The sequence below is a fragment of the Macaca mulatta genome, chromosome 10 (genome assembly GCF_049350105.2).
Source record: "Macaca mulatta isolate MMU2019108-1 chromosome 10, T2T-MMU8v2.0, whole genome shotgun sequence".
Classification (NCBI taxonomy): domain Eukaryota; kingdom Metazoa; phylum Chordata; class Mammalia; order Primates; family Cercopithecidae; genus Macaca; species Macaca mulatta.
In genome coordinates this window covers 101973886-101987998 of record NC_133415.1, presented here as the reverse complement: position 1 = coordinate 101987998, position 14113 = coordinate 101973886, and the positions used below count along the sequence as shown (strand labels likewise).

At 43.2% G+C, this 14113-nt stretch overlaps 1 protein-coding gene across 1 annotated transcript in view; it reads left to right on the top strand.

The window, feature by feature from the left end:
* The window catches only part of STAU1 (staufen double-stranded RNA binding protein 1), a gene marked incomplete at its 5' end in the record, with an annotated part of 81605 nt that overhangs the window by 20092 nt on the left and 47400 nt on the right, over positions 1-14113 (top strand). Inside the window, 1 exon segment of the mRNA NM_001266308.1 lies at positions 7058-7346. Coding sequence (NP_001253237.1) covers positions 7142-7346 — 205 coding nt within the window.

The window sequence follows — 14113 nt, the reverse complement described above, 5'->3', positions numbered from 1 at the left end:
AAGTGCAAAGATCTTGAACAACCTGGGTTGTTTCCAGACATTATTTTTGGTTAATTTTATTGTCTTGCAAGTGAGTGTGCCTCCTCAGGGCTAATCTCCTCTTTGTGCTTGAGCATCAGGTACATAGTGATTTGTTTCTTTTTTTTTTTTTTTTTAAGTAGTTTGGTCATATTTCTTTTAAAAAAACCTTTTATTATTGGTTATTTAGTATATATAGGCCTGCTATTGAACATTATTTGCTTGACATTGACCTTAAAGCAGTCATTTTGGAAACGATCGTATAGGACGATAGTGATTGACATGCTTCGTGTACTAGCGTCTGCCCTGCCTACAGGTATTTGGATAATGTTTGGAGTCAATGAATTACTGTTTTGGGGGGCTGGGAGGGAGAAGTAATGGAGAGTGAGTTTACTTTCAGAAAACATTCAACCATATTGCAACAAGAAAGATGTGTCAGAAAAGAATCTTAGAAATAACCGGTATAAGGAATGATGTGGGTATTTTAGATGTATTTAAAGGCTATTGAAAAGGACTTTATATTGTAGAAAAAGTGGTTTATTACTTAATGTTTTTCAATTGACCAAGTTTCTGTAGGAGTGGAGCCTCTCAAAAAACTAAAGAGAACAGAATAATAGATTTACACGTGATTGCTTAAAGGTGTCGTCTTGTGTCTTTGAGGAAGAGTTTAACACATAGATCCTTTCCAGCATTTAAGAATGTGCAGTCTGCCATTTGTGGGTTTACATGTAATAGATGCTTAATAAGTTTTTGTAGACTATTAAGTGAGTATATTTTAGAATTGCTTTTGCTTTATAACAGCGAGGCACAGGAGTGCTCCTTTGTATCTGTACATCCGTGTTACATCAGATTTACCGAAAGACTTCCAAGGGGAGACATTTAGTGAAATGTTTGTGACGATCTGAAAAGGAGGCTTCTCCAAAATTGGGATCACTTCTTTCCTTCTGTTTTTTTTTCAGGCACATCTTGTTTGGAAATATCACTTACTATGAAGGGGAATGATATGTTGATGAAACAAAAGTACAGCTACTACATTATAAGTTGTGTTAATCCAGTTTAAAAATTGATTATTAAAAATGTTTTTTTGACTGGGCACGGTGGCTCACGCCTATAATCCCAGCACTTTGTTGAGGCCAAGGCAGGTGAATCAGTTGAGGCCACGAGTTAAAGACCAGCCTGACCAACATGGTGAAACCCTGTTTCTACTAAGAACACAAAAAAATTAGCCAGGTGTGGTGGTGCACACCTGTAGTTACCACTACTCGGGAGGCTGACACAGGAGAATCACTTGAACCTAGGAGGCAGAGGTTACGGTGAGCCAAGATCGTGCCACTGCACTCCAGCCTGGGAGACAGAGTGAGACTGTCTCCAAAAAAAATAATGTTTTCTCAGGCTGGGCATGGTGGCTCATGCCTGTAATCCCAGCACTTTGGGAGGCCGAGGCGGGCGGATCACAAGGTCAGGAGATAGAGACCACGGTGAAACCCCGTCTCTACTAAAAATACAAAATATTAGCTGGGCGCTGTGGCGGGCGCCTGTAGTCCCAGCTACTCAGGAGGCTGAGGCAGGAGAATGGCATGATCCCGGGAGGCGGAGCTTGCAGTGAGCCAAGATTGCACCTCTGTACTCCAGCCTGGGTGACAGAGCGAGACTCCGTTAAAAAAAAAAAATGTTTTCCCATAATTGCTTAAATATTTCATAGTGCAAAGATTTAACAATCTGTAAGTTGAAAGTGGATAAGACTAAGCATGTATTAGCCATAGCACAAGATAATTAAAAAAAGACTAAGCACGATTGCAGATAGTTCTGTAAACCATTTCTAGAAGGGTCTGCCTTCTTGTGTATTAAATCACTCAGATTGTGCTCAGTACAGTCTAGTCTTGGTAGGTTCACTGCTGAGTGCCAAATACACATTTTGTGACCATTTTTTAGTACATCATGTGTAATTAAAAAAAACTTTCGTAGAGCTCATGTGCCCAGATTCTTCTTCACCACAACCCATAAAAGCTATTTGACACTTGTAAAATGATAACTGCCAGCCAAGGCAAGATTCTATTTTTATGAGAAGATTTTTGTGTTACCAAGCCAATCTTAAGACGCAGGAGGACATGGAATTAAGGAATCTTTTAAAAGAAATACCTGTAACTCCATCATTTTGCACGTTTTATTATGGTGCTTATGTATGCTATGTAAAATTAGGGCTTGAGACTAAGATGAGTATGTTTTCTTGATCTGGTGTCTGAAGCCCTTCAAATAGGGAAAAAACCAGGAGATGAAAGGTCCTAATCTGTGTGGGAGGCAGAGAGGCAGGGAAATGGCAGCACGACACAATTCACAGTAAGAGGTGTTTTCCAGCACCAGCAAGATCTGAAGAATCTTTGCGTTTCAAACTTTTCAACCTAATTTTACTGTGTATAAAATAGTGTTTGTCTCTAAGAAGACTCTAACAAAGCATTTTGATCTCTCGAGTCCTTAATTTACCTGATGGAAAACAATCCTTAAAGACAGGTTTAAAGGAAGACTTGTTTGCATTTAAGGACTTAGTCTTCAGGACAGTACTGTTGAGCAACAGGTTCAGAATTTATATAGAAGTTGCATTTCTAAAGTTCCACAGTTCCTTGAAGGCTGCTATTAACTATATCAATATCAGTAATGAAAAACTTAATTTGTTCTTTGAGTTATGTGGGCAAATGATATATTTTCCCCCATTCATAACTGTGATGTCTGTCCCGGCTTCTCTTTGGGAGAGGAGCATCTGCTTGGGTGCTAAAATACTAGCATCAGGCTGGGCACGGTGGCTCATGCCTGTAATCCCAGCACTTTGGGAGGCCGAGGCAGGAGGATCACTTGAGGTCAGGAGTTGAAGATCAGCCCGGCCGACATGGCGAAACGCTGTCTCTACCGAAAATACAAAAGTAGCCGGGTGTGGTGGTACACATCTGTAATCTTAACTACTCGGGGCTGGGCGCGGTGGCTCAAGCCTGTAATCCCAGCACTTTGGGAGGCTAAGACGGGCGGATCACGAGGTCAGGAGATCGAGACCATCCTGGCTAACACGGTGAAACCCCGTCTCTACTAAAAAATACAAAAAACTAGCCGGACGAGGTGGCGGGCGCGTGTACTCCCAGCTACTCGGTAGACTGAGGCAGGAGAATGTCGAAAAGCCGGGAGGCAGAGCTTGCAGTGAGCTGAGATATGGCCACTGCACTCCAGCCTGGGCGACAGAGCGAGACTCCGTCTCAAAAAAAAAAAAAAAAATCTTAACTTCTCGGGAGGCTGAGGCAGGAAAATCGCTTGAACCTAGAAGATGGAGTTTGCAGTGAGCCCAGATTGTGCCACTGCACTCCACCCTGGGCAACAGAGCAAGACTCTGTCTCAAAAAAAAAAAAAAAAAAATTAGCATCTATTTTTTAGGGCCTTTTGAGATGGGAAGGGGATTTTCTTTTCCTGTCTAAGAATATAAGTTACTTGTGACCTGGCGTGGTGACTCACGCCTGTAATCCCAGCACTTTGGGAGGCTGAGGTGGGTGGATCACGAGGTCAGGAGATTGAGACCATCCTGGCTAACATGGTGAAACCCCCGTCTCTGCTAAAAATACAAAAATTCAGCTGGGCATGGTGGTGGGCGCCTGTAGTCCCCGCTACTCAGGATGCTGAGGCAGGAGAATGGCGTGAACCCGGGAGGCGGAGCTTACAGTAAGCCGAGATCATGCCACTGCGCTCAAGCCTGGGTGACAGAGTGAGACTCCGTCTCAAAAAAACAAAACAAAAAAAGACTATGGCTGGGCGCGGTGGCTCAAGCCTGTAATCCCAGCACTTTGGGAGGCTGAGACGGGCGGATCACGAGGTCAGGAGATCGAGACCATCCTGGCTGACACAGTGAAACCCCGTCTCTACTAAAAAATACAAAAAACTCGCCGGGCGAGGTGGCAGGCGCCTGTAGTCCCAGCTACTTGGGAGGCTGAGGCAGGAGAATGGCGTGAACCCGGGAGGCGGAGCTTGCAGTGAGCTGAGATCCGACCACTGCACTCCAGCCTGGGCGACAGAGCGAGACTCCATCTCAAAAAACAAACAAACAAACAAACAAAAACAAAAAAAATAGGACTGTAAGCTACTTGTTCCATTAGTAAGATTGTATTTTGTGGGTTAGTATATGTGTGCTTGAAACAGTATCCCTGGCCCCTCTATCCACTAGATGTCAGTAGATCCCCCATTCTGCACACTGGTTGTGACAACCAAAAAATGTCTCCAGATGTTGACAGATGTCTCCTGGGGGAACAAAATTGCCGGGTCTTGAGAATCACTGCCTTAGATGCTCTGTTCAGGCTTAAATAAGACACATAAAAATGTTAAATTAGCAGGTGACTAATAATTTATGAGTATTGTTTGTTGAATTTTCATATTTATCATGTTGGAAATTTGAATTTACCTAGTCTTATTTGGAGAGTTTAACTTTTTTTTGTTTTGTTTTGTTTTGAACTACATGTTTCAACCAACTGTTAGACGTAACTCCTTTAGGTGAATTTAAGGATAACATTTTTGAGGCAGTCTTAATTTAAAAAGCCTGTTCCTTTCTCAGCTTCTAGAAAACTTACATATTTATGACTGACTTGAGCTGAGTGCAGTGCCTCACGCTTGTCATCCCAGGACTTTGGGAGGCCAAGGTGGGCAGATCACCTGAGGTCAGGAGTTTGAGACCAGCCTGGCCAACCTGGTGAAACCCTGTCTCTGCTAAAAATACAAAAACTAGCCAGGCGTGGTGGCTCACGCCTGTAATCCTAGCTACTTGGGAGACTGAGGCAGGAGAATTGCTTGAACCCAGGAGGCGGAGGTTGCAGTGAGCCAAGTTTGCACCACTGCACTCCAGCCTGGGCGACAGAGCTCTGTCTCAAAAAAAAATTAAAGATTTATGACTGACTTGAAATCCTGGCAGTCAGCCTGCTTTAGAGAGCATTAACCAAAAATCTCTTGGTCCACACCCTTTCTAAATTTAGGCATTCATTCAGAGTCTCAAACTCTAAGGGCCACTCAGGACACAGTTGGGTTGCTCTTTCTGGGATGGGAGTACATTCTGGAGCAGATACTTTACTCCTAGCTTATTATTTGACCTTGAGACCTGTGGTTGGTGTTGTGAAGTCGTACATGTACTACGAGTGACTTTTTTGTTATGAAAAGTGCTCTTCTTAAGACAGTTTACAAAAAGGAAAAGGAGAAGGAGTGAGTGAGTAAATGAAGAGAGGGGAAGAGAGGAGGAAAAAAGTTTCTATTTTAGCAGCTGACGGGGGAAAAATACCCAATGAAATAAGGTCATAGCTGACTTCTGAATGGTTCTGGACTTGTTTCTTGACACTGGTGACTTGTCTTCTAAGACCATTATGTAGATCTTCAATGGAACTCCTCTGTTATTTTGTTCTGATTCCAAAAGTAAAAAGGAACAACTGCACTCTTGGGGAATTTTGTTGAATAAGGTAATACTTATGCCTCTGCTATCCAGAGTCACATTTCGACTGAGTTTCTTTTGAGTTTTGCAGTCCTTTTTGTTCTCAGTAAGAGAGAATGTGCCAGGACTCCTCAAGTAGCTTAATTGCTCTGGTCATTAGTCTCTTTCTTGAGGACCAGCTTTAAAAATCATTTTGGGCCGGGCGCGGTGGCTCAAGCCTGTAATCCCAGCACTTTGGGAGGCCGAGACGGGCGGATCACGAGGTCAGGAGATCGAGACCATCCTGGCTAACACAGTGAAACCCCGTCTCTACTAAAAAATACAAAAAAAAAAAAACTAGCCGGGCGAGGGGGCGGGCGCCTGTAGTCCCAGCTACTCGGGAGGCTGAGGCAGGAGAATGGCGTAAACCCGGGAGGCGGAGCTTGCAGTGAGCCGAGATCCGGCCACTGCGCTCCAGCCTGGGCGACAGAGCAAGACTCTGTCTCAAAAAAAAAAAAAAGAAAAAGAAAAAAAAATCATTTTGATACTCAAAAAAAAAATTAAAGTAACAAACTGTTTCTTTATAATAGAACTTCTAGTTAGTTGGTTTGCTAGTGTCTACATTGGTTGGCTATTTCCTGAGAGACCTGTCATTCTGTCTTTGTTGCCACTGGTTATTTTTAAGTACTTTGACTCATTAAAAACATTTTCGGCTTTTAAAGGATGGCCACGAAGATGAGCACAACTGCCCTTATTTTTGACTCGTGAAGAAATTTAATGTATTTAGATGTAATGCCTTCATTATTCTCTTAATTTACAAGATGAGGTAAACAAGCTCCAGTGCTCCCCACCCCACCACCACACCAGTAAAATTGCCAGTCTAAAATCCGTTCCTGTCTTCTTCATCTCCGCTTTTGCTTTTAATAGTATAAATTCTCTAGTATGTTCTTCATTACTCTCATCACTTCTCAGGATCTGTGAGCCTGGGTAGGGGTGGGATAGTTTTCTTGTTGGGGGTTTGTAATTAAATGAGACCTCAAATAAGCCTTTTAGGAAAACAATACATCTGTCATCACCATAGGGAAAAAGAAACAACAGAAGTATCCTACCTTCCTTCTGTCAACTTAAAACCTTAAGGTTGCCAACCTGAGCCTTGGTCCTTAAGAGGAAGCAGTGTTCACATTCACTTGTTCCTGGTATTATAAACCTAGTTTGCTTTCAATTTCTCGTAATTTTGAGACCAGAAAGAAACCTTTACTATGCCCCAATTACTATAGAAACCTCTCCATACTTTTTAATTTGCATTTTTGAATGTAAGCTGTAGTTTGCAATTCTTAATATTCACCAATAAATATTGTACCCTACTGATTCTCTTTGTATAATGAATATGCAGAGCACACGGGTATTGTAAATCATTTAAGAAACACTGTGGGAAAGTCACAAGGCCAAGAAACTTACTGTATACCAAGGAGAAACATATTTCGAATAAATGAACATAGCTCCATGCTAAATGGAGCTATTTTCATAACTGAGTAGGTGACACCATTTTGACTGAATATTGGCAATTACATATCTCCTCTATAATTTACCTTTTTATTTTCTTTCCCTTACAACTTTTAGGTAGAACTTTAGACTTCATAGCACTGAATTAACCTGCACTGAAAGCTGTTTACCTGCATTTGTTCACTTTTGTTGAAAGTGACCATGTCTCAAGTTCAAGTGCAAGTTCAGAACCCATCTGCTGCTCTCTCAGGGAGCCAAATACTGAACAAGAACCAGTCTCTTCTCTCACAGCCTTTGATGAGTATTCCTTCTACTACTAGCTCTCTGCCCTCTGAAAATGCAGGTAGACCCATTCAAAACTCTGCTTTACCCTCTGCATCTATTACATCCACCAGTGCAGCTGCAGGTAAGCATATGAATCCAAGTGTCTTCTATTTCAAATGTTTTCTTACCCTGTTTTCTGATCTGATAAGTAGGTTGCAGATTTAGGGAGCTCTCACATTTACCTTCAAAAAGTAAAAGAAAATATCACCACCCACACTTCTTTATCCCAGTTATACAACACTGGTTGTGTAGGGGATTGACAGAGGCCTCAGTTGACAGACCATTGTAGGTTGTGAGAAAGAGAATTGAAAGCTGAAAACTACACAGACTATAAAGCCTCCTCTGTTAAAGAGTGGTGGCTGGCAGAAAGAATTGAGCAGTAAATACCACCTTTGATATTCATCGTTGTATGGGATAATTCTGCATTTAAAATTATTTCCCAGAACAAGCCAGGTGCCATGGCTCATGCCTGTAATCCCAGCACTTTGGGAGGCTGAGGCAGTTGGATCACCAGAGGTCAGGAGTTCGAGACCAGCCTGGCCAACATGGTGAAACCCTGCCTCTACAAAAAATACAAAAACTAGCTGGGCTTGGTGATACACACCTGTAATCCCAGCTACTCAGGAGGCTGAGGCAGGAGAACTGCTTGAACCTGGGAGGTGGAGGTTGCAGTGAGCTGAGATTGTGCCGCTGCACTCCAGCCTGGGCAACAGAGGGAGACTCCATCTCAAAAAAAGAAAAAAGTAAAAACTAGGCCGGGCGCAGTGGCTCACACCTGTAATCCCAGCACTTCAAGAGGCCAAGGCGGGTGGATCACAAGGTCAGGAGTTCGAGACCAGCCTGGCCAATATGGTGAAACTCTGTCTCTACTAAAAATACAAAAAATAGACGGCCATGGTGGTGCGTGCCTGTAGTCCCAGCTATTCAGGAGGGTGATGCAGAAGAATCGCTTGAACCCAGGAGGCAGAGGTTGCAGTGAGCCGAGATCACGCCACCGCACTCCATCCTGGGCGACAGGGCAAGAGACTCTGCTTCATAAATAAATAAAAAAAATTTTTTTTTTTTTGTGACGGAGTCTCGCTCTGTCACCCAGGCTGGAGTGCAGTGGCCACATCTTGGCTCACTGCAAGCGCCGCCTCCCGGGTTTACGCCATTCTCCTGCCTCAGCCTCCCGAGTAGCTGGGACTACAGGCACCCGCCACCTCGCCCGGCGAGTTTTTTGTATTTTTTAGTAGAGACGGGGTTTCACTGTGTTAGCCAGGATGGTCTCGATCTCCTGACCTCGTGATCCGCCCGTCTCGGCCTCCCAAAGTGCTGGGATTACAGGCTTGAGCCACCGCGCCCGGCCAAATAAATTTCTAACAACTGACGAAGAGCTCTTGTATCTGCATAAGCCTTCTTTTTGAGTGTCTGTAAGATTTTATCCCAAGCAAGGGGGCAGCCAGATTTACTAGAAAGCAAAAAAGTACATTGACATTTATTTATTTTTATTTCTGTTTTGAACAAGTAAGTTTAAGTCTGGAAGGTTCCAGAAGTAGTTCAGAAATCATAATGAGGACCAATTAGAAATGGAATAAAGCAGCAGAGTTTTTTTCTCTTCTTTCCTTTCCTTTCGTTTGTTTCACAGGGTCTCTACTCTATTGCCTAGGCTGGAGTACAGTAGTGTGATTATGGTTCACTGCAGCTTCAACCTCCTGGGCTCAAGTGGATCCTCCTGCCTCAGCCTCCTGAACTGCTGGATTATAGGTGTGAGCTACAATGTCCAAATTTATTTTCTTGTTAAAATTTTCTGCGTCATGGCCAGGCATGGTGGTTCACACCTGTAATCCCAGCACTTTGGGAGGCCGAGGCGGGAGATTGCTTGAGCCCAGGAGTTGGAGACCAGCCTGGGCAACATGGTAAAACCCCATCTATACAAAAAAATACAAAAATTTTGAGACAGAGTGAGACCCTGTCTCAAAAAAAAAATTAAAAAAATAAAAAATTCTCCTTCTTGGCTGGCCACAGTGGTTTACACCTGTAATTTCAGTGTTTTGGTATGCTTATTTATTTATGAGATAGAGTCTCACTTTGTTGCTTAGGCTGGAGCGCAGTGGTGTGATCTCGGCTCACTACAACCTTTGACTCCTGGGTTCAGGCAATTCTCCTGCCTCAGCCGTCCTGAGTAGCTGGGATTACAGGTGCCTGCCACTACACTTGGCTGTTTTGTATTTTTAGTAGAGACGGGGTTTCGCTTTGTTGCCCAGGCTCGTCTCCAACTCCTGACCTCAAGTGATGAGCTTGCCTTGGCCTCCTAGATTGCTAGAATTACAGGTGTGAGTCATTGTGCCAGACTGGGAGGCCAATTTAAAAATTAGCTGGGCTTGGTGGTGTGCACCTGTAGTCCCAGCTACTTGGAAGGCTGAGGCAGGAGGATTGCTTGAGCCCAGAAGTTCAAGGCTGCAGTGAACTGTGATAGTGCTGTCTTACTCCACCTGGGCAGCAGACTACGTCTGACTCAAAACAAAGTTTAGAAGCATTCAAATCTGATTATTAGGAAAATGAACTAAAGGTACTTTACTGTACACAGGGGCTCATGCCCATAATCCCAGCACTTTAGGAGGCTGAGGCAGGTGGATCGCCTGAGGTCTGGAGTGTGAGACCAGCCTGGCCAACGTGGTGAAACCATGTCTCTACTAAAAATACAAAAATTAGCCAGGTGTAGTGGTGTGCGCCTGTATTCCCAGCTAATTGGGAGGGTGAGGCAGGAGAATCGCTTGAACTTGGGAGTCAGAGGCTGCAGCGAGCCGAGATCACGTGACTGCACTCCAGCCTGGGCAACAGTGAGATTCCATCTCAAAAAAAAAAAAAAAAGATTTAAAACCTTTGAAAAATACCTAAAAATATTATAGACAAGAAACTGAGGCTAAAGAAAGAAAACTTAAAACCAATATTCTTTTTTTTTTTTTTTGAGACGGAGTCTCGCTCTGTAGCCCAGGCTGGAGTGCAGTGGCCGGATCTCAGCTCACTGCAAGCTCTGCCTCCCGGGTTCACGCCATTCTCCGGCCTCAGCCTCCCGAGTAGCTGGGACTACAGGCGCTGCCACCTCGCCCGGCTATTTTTTGTATTTCTTAGTAGAGACGGGGTTTCACCGTGTTAGCCAGGATGGTCTCGATCTCCTGACCTCGTGATCCGCCCATCTCGGCCTCCCAAAGTGCTGGGATTACAGGCTTGAGCCACCGCGCCCGGCCAAAACCAATATTCTTATGAATAGGAGACAGGGTCTGACCAAAAAAAAAAAAAAAAAGGGAGGGGGGGATAATAAATAAAAACAATATTCTGCCTCCCAACACCCTCCCTGCTACATGGCAAGACCAGTGAAATAAATGGAGTGTCAGTGTTGGGTTTTTTTTTTTTGAGATGGAGTCTCGCTCTGTCACCATCCTGGAGTGCAGTGGAACCATCTTGGCTCACTGCAACTTCCTTCTCCTGGGTTCGAGTGATTCCTGCCTCAGCCTCCCTAGTAGTTGGGGCTATAAGCACATGCCACCGTGCCCGGCTAATTTTTGTATTTTTAGTAGAGACAGGGTTTCACCATGTTGGCCAGGATGGTCTCGATCTCTTGACCTCGTGATCCACCCGCCTCAGCCTCCCGAAGTGCTGGGATTACAGGCATTAGCTACCACACCCAGCCTAGTGTGGGTATTTCTATACCAGCGTCACCTCATAACAGAGTCTTTTCTTCCCCTTCCTTATGCCTATTTCCTTTCAATTTCCTCCTTTGTCTTCTCATTTCCTTTACTTTATGAATCTGTTCTTAGAGCGTTTGCTTCTCCCACTGGGCTGCATGGTATCTTCCACGCCACCCCCACGGTTCCTTGGACTGGTTCACCAGATAACATTCTTGATTTTTCATAGTCCTGTAGAGATGTTGTTTTCCCCATATTTGTCATGTGAAACTCTCTGAAAAGGAAAAGGCACAGACTGTTTCAGTCCTCTGGGATTTATTGCTTTTTCTTCTAATGAGTTCTGGTGTCCAAATCCTATTGCCTTTGTAAAACTCCTGCCCACCAACATCATTTTATTTTACTTATATAATTGTTAGAAATAGATAAGGTCTTAGGATGGCAGCCTTTGGAGAAAAGACTAGAGGATGCCCGGGAATGAGAGTTTCACTGTATGAAAGATGACAACCGTTGTTTGAGAGATGGTAGTGGTATGTTGAGTTTAGCGAAATAATGGGCAGCTGGCAACTGTCATAAACAGCTGGCAACTGTTTCAGAAACCAGTCTGTGCTCAGAAGACCTTGTATTCCAGTTGGTTTTAATAGCAGTGCTTCATCTGATTTCAAATCTTGCTTGCCCATTATGGGTTAGTTATTCCCCTGACTTCAGTCTTTTGAAGACACACCCTCTCCTAGATTACCTGGCTTCAACTGGTTCAGAAAAGACCCTAGTTGTGTCTTCTCTGGGAACGTACTCCTGGAATGATTTGCAGTTTTGTATCATGGCTGCCTACATTTGTAGGCCTTCCGTTTGTTTTTCCTCTATTTTCATATCCCTAGGAGAATAGTAGTCTTACATACTGCTAGTTGACTTCAGTGCTCTTACATTATTTTTCACTTCCTTCTCGTGTGGCAAACCCCACAGAAAAAAATCCCAGCTGTGTCTTGTGAATGAGTGAGTTTGTTTCAGCAAGATCCAGTTTGAGTATAAGCTTTTGTGTGAGCAAGGTCCGGCTCACCACTGTAAGGTAAATAGCATCCATACTGCTAGTGCATTTATAACCCACCTGGAATGTTTTCTGTTTTTTTTATACTCCTGAAAGTGGTGCTGTGATTCAAAATACGTATTTTCAAACTGATGAGGTTGTCTTAAACAAAAACTATACTTAGACAAGATTATAGATTTTTGAAGTTTCTTCTTTTTTCATCCTTGCCAATGGGTCAAAGAAAATCTGTGTTTCTTTTTGGAATATTTGGGTTTTATTTTATTTTTTTTTAGAGTCTTTCTTTGCCGCCTGGGCTGGAGTGCAATGTGGTGTGATCATGTCTCACTGCATCCTCGACCTCCCAGGCTTCAGCAATCCTCCCACCTTGGCCTCCTGAGTAGCTGGGGCATGCCACCATGCCCAGCTAGTTTTTTTTTAATTCTTTGTGGCGGTGAAGTCTCACTGTGTTGCCCAGGCTTGTTTTGAGTTGCTGGACTCAAAACAATCCGCCTGCCTTGGCCTCCCCAAATGCTGGGATTACAGGTGTTAGCCACCCCGCCTGGCCATATTTTGCTTTTAAAACTCCAAATAGTGTGTGGTGGTTTGGGATTCTGAACAGAGACAGTTCTCAAGCACCTGTGATTGATTGCCTGTAAGTTTTCCAGCTCTGGGCCACCTCTTGTCTGCTGCTTACTTCTGGCTCCTCTCCTGCTTGTTTGCACAAGGACCTTAGGGTAGGGAGAAGAGGTGATGGGAAATCAGTTTTTTCACTTGTTAGCAATCCAGGCAAAAGGTTTGAAGATGCAATTGCCTGGCTAATTTTGCATTGTAGTAGAGATGGGGTTTCACCATGTAGTCTCAAAGTGAGTATTTTGTATTGTCTCCGGTTTCAGTTATCCTTGTCATTCCCCTTATCTTAGAGAATGAAAGTCTGACTATAATTTTAAAATTGCTAATCATTATTCAAGAATTCAGTCTTTTTAGAACATGTGGAAAAAAGGAAAAAGAATTCAGTCTTTGAAACTTGTTTGTTATCTGTATTAACAGCATATCTGTAGTTATCTTTTTTCCCAACCATCTAAGGACACGGAGATACGGAGTTGTCTTTTGCAGTTGTAGCATAAGATGATATAGTATGAGAGATAAGGAATTAACGCTGTTTCTGATCATAACCTTGCAGCAAAGATAATTTAATTAAGGATGAGCTGTTTATCTCATTATGCCTCATTTTCCTTCACATGCAAACCTCAAGCCTTGAATAAATCAAGTGTTTCTTTTCATTTGACTGAAAGTAGCATCAGGCACAAACATGAATAGTCACCATAGCATAACACGGTTGAGTTGCCTTTGAAGTCAGACAGATCTGGGTTTGAATCTCAGCGTGTTACTAGCTGTGTGATCTTGTGCAAGTTACTACTTTGTTGTTGTTTCCTCATCTGTAAAATAGGGATAATAATACCCACCAAATAGATTTATTGTGAGAATTAAATGAGAGCATGTATGTTAACGTGTGGAGCACAATGCCTGCCACCTAGTAAATGCTTGAGAAATGGTAGCTGTAATTCTGGCTACTTGGGTAGCTGAGGCAGGATTAAGCATTTAAGAAAAACGAATATTTCCCACTCACACAAAACTAGCTTAAAAATGTTGTTTTAAAGCATAATTCTATTTGAAATGTGTCTTGATAGACACTTTTAGGCAATTAGGGGCTGGGAGCAGTGGCTCATGTCTGTATTCACAGCAGTTTGGAAGGCCAAGGCCAGCAGATCACTTGAGGTCAGGAGTTTGAGACCAGACTGGCCAACATGGTGAAACCTCGTATCTACCAAGAAATACAAAAATTAGCTGGATGTGGTGGTGCACGCCTGTAGTCCCAGCTACTCAGGAGGCTGAGGCAGGAGAATCACCTGAGCCTGGGAGGCGGGGGCTGTAATGAGCTGAGATGGCACCACTGCATTCCAGTCTGGGTGACAGAGTGAGACCCTTTATCAAAAAATCAATTAATTAAAATAGAAATAGAAGGCCGTAAGTAATTTTTCTGTAACTGTTGTATTTACAGGATTTTTTTGCAGACCTTAACTTTGGGATTCCCTTTATTAACTTTTTATTATATTTTGGCTTATGCACTTTCTCACTTTAACTTTTAATAATTTAGGTAGT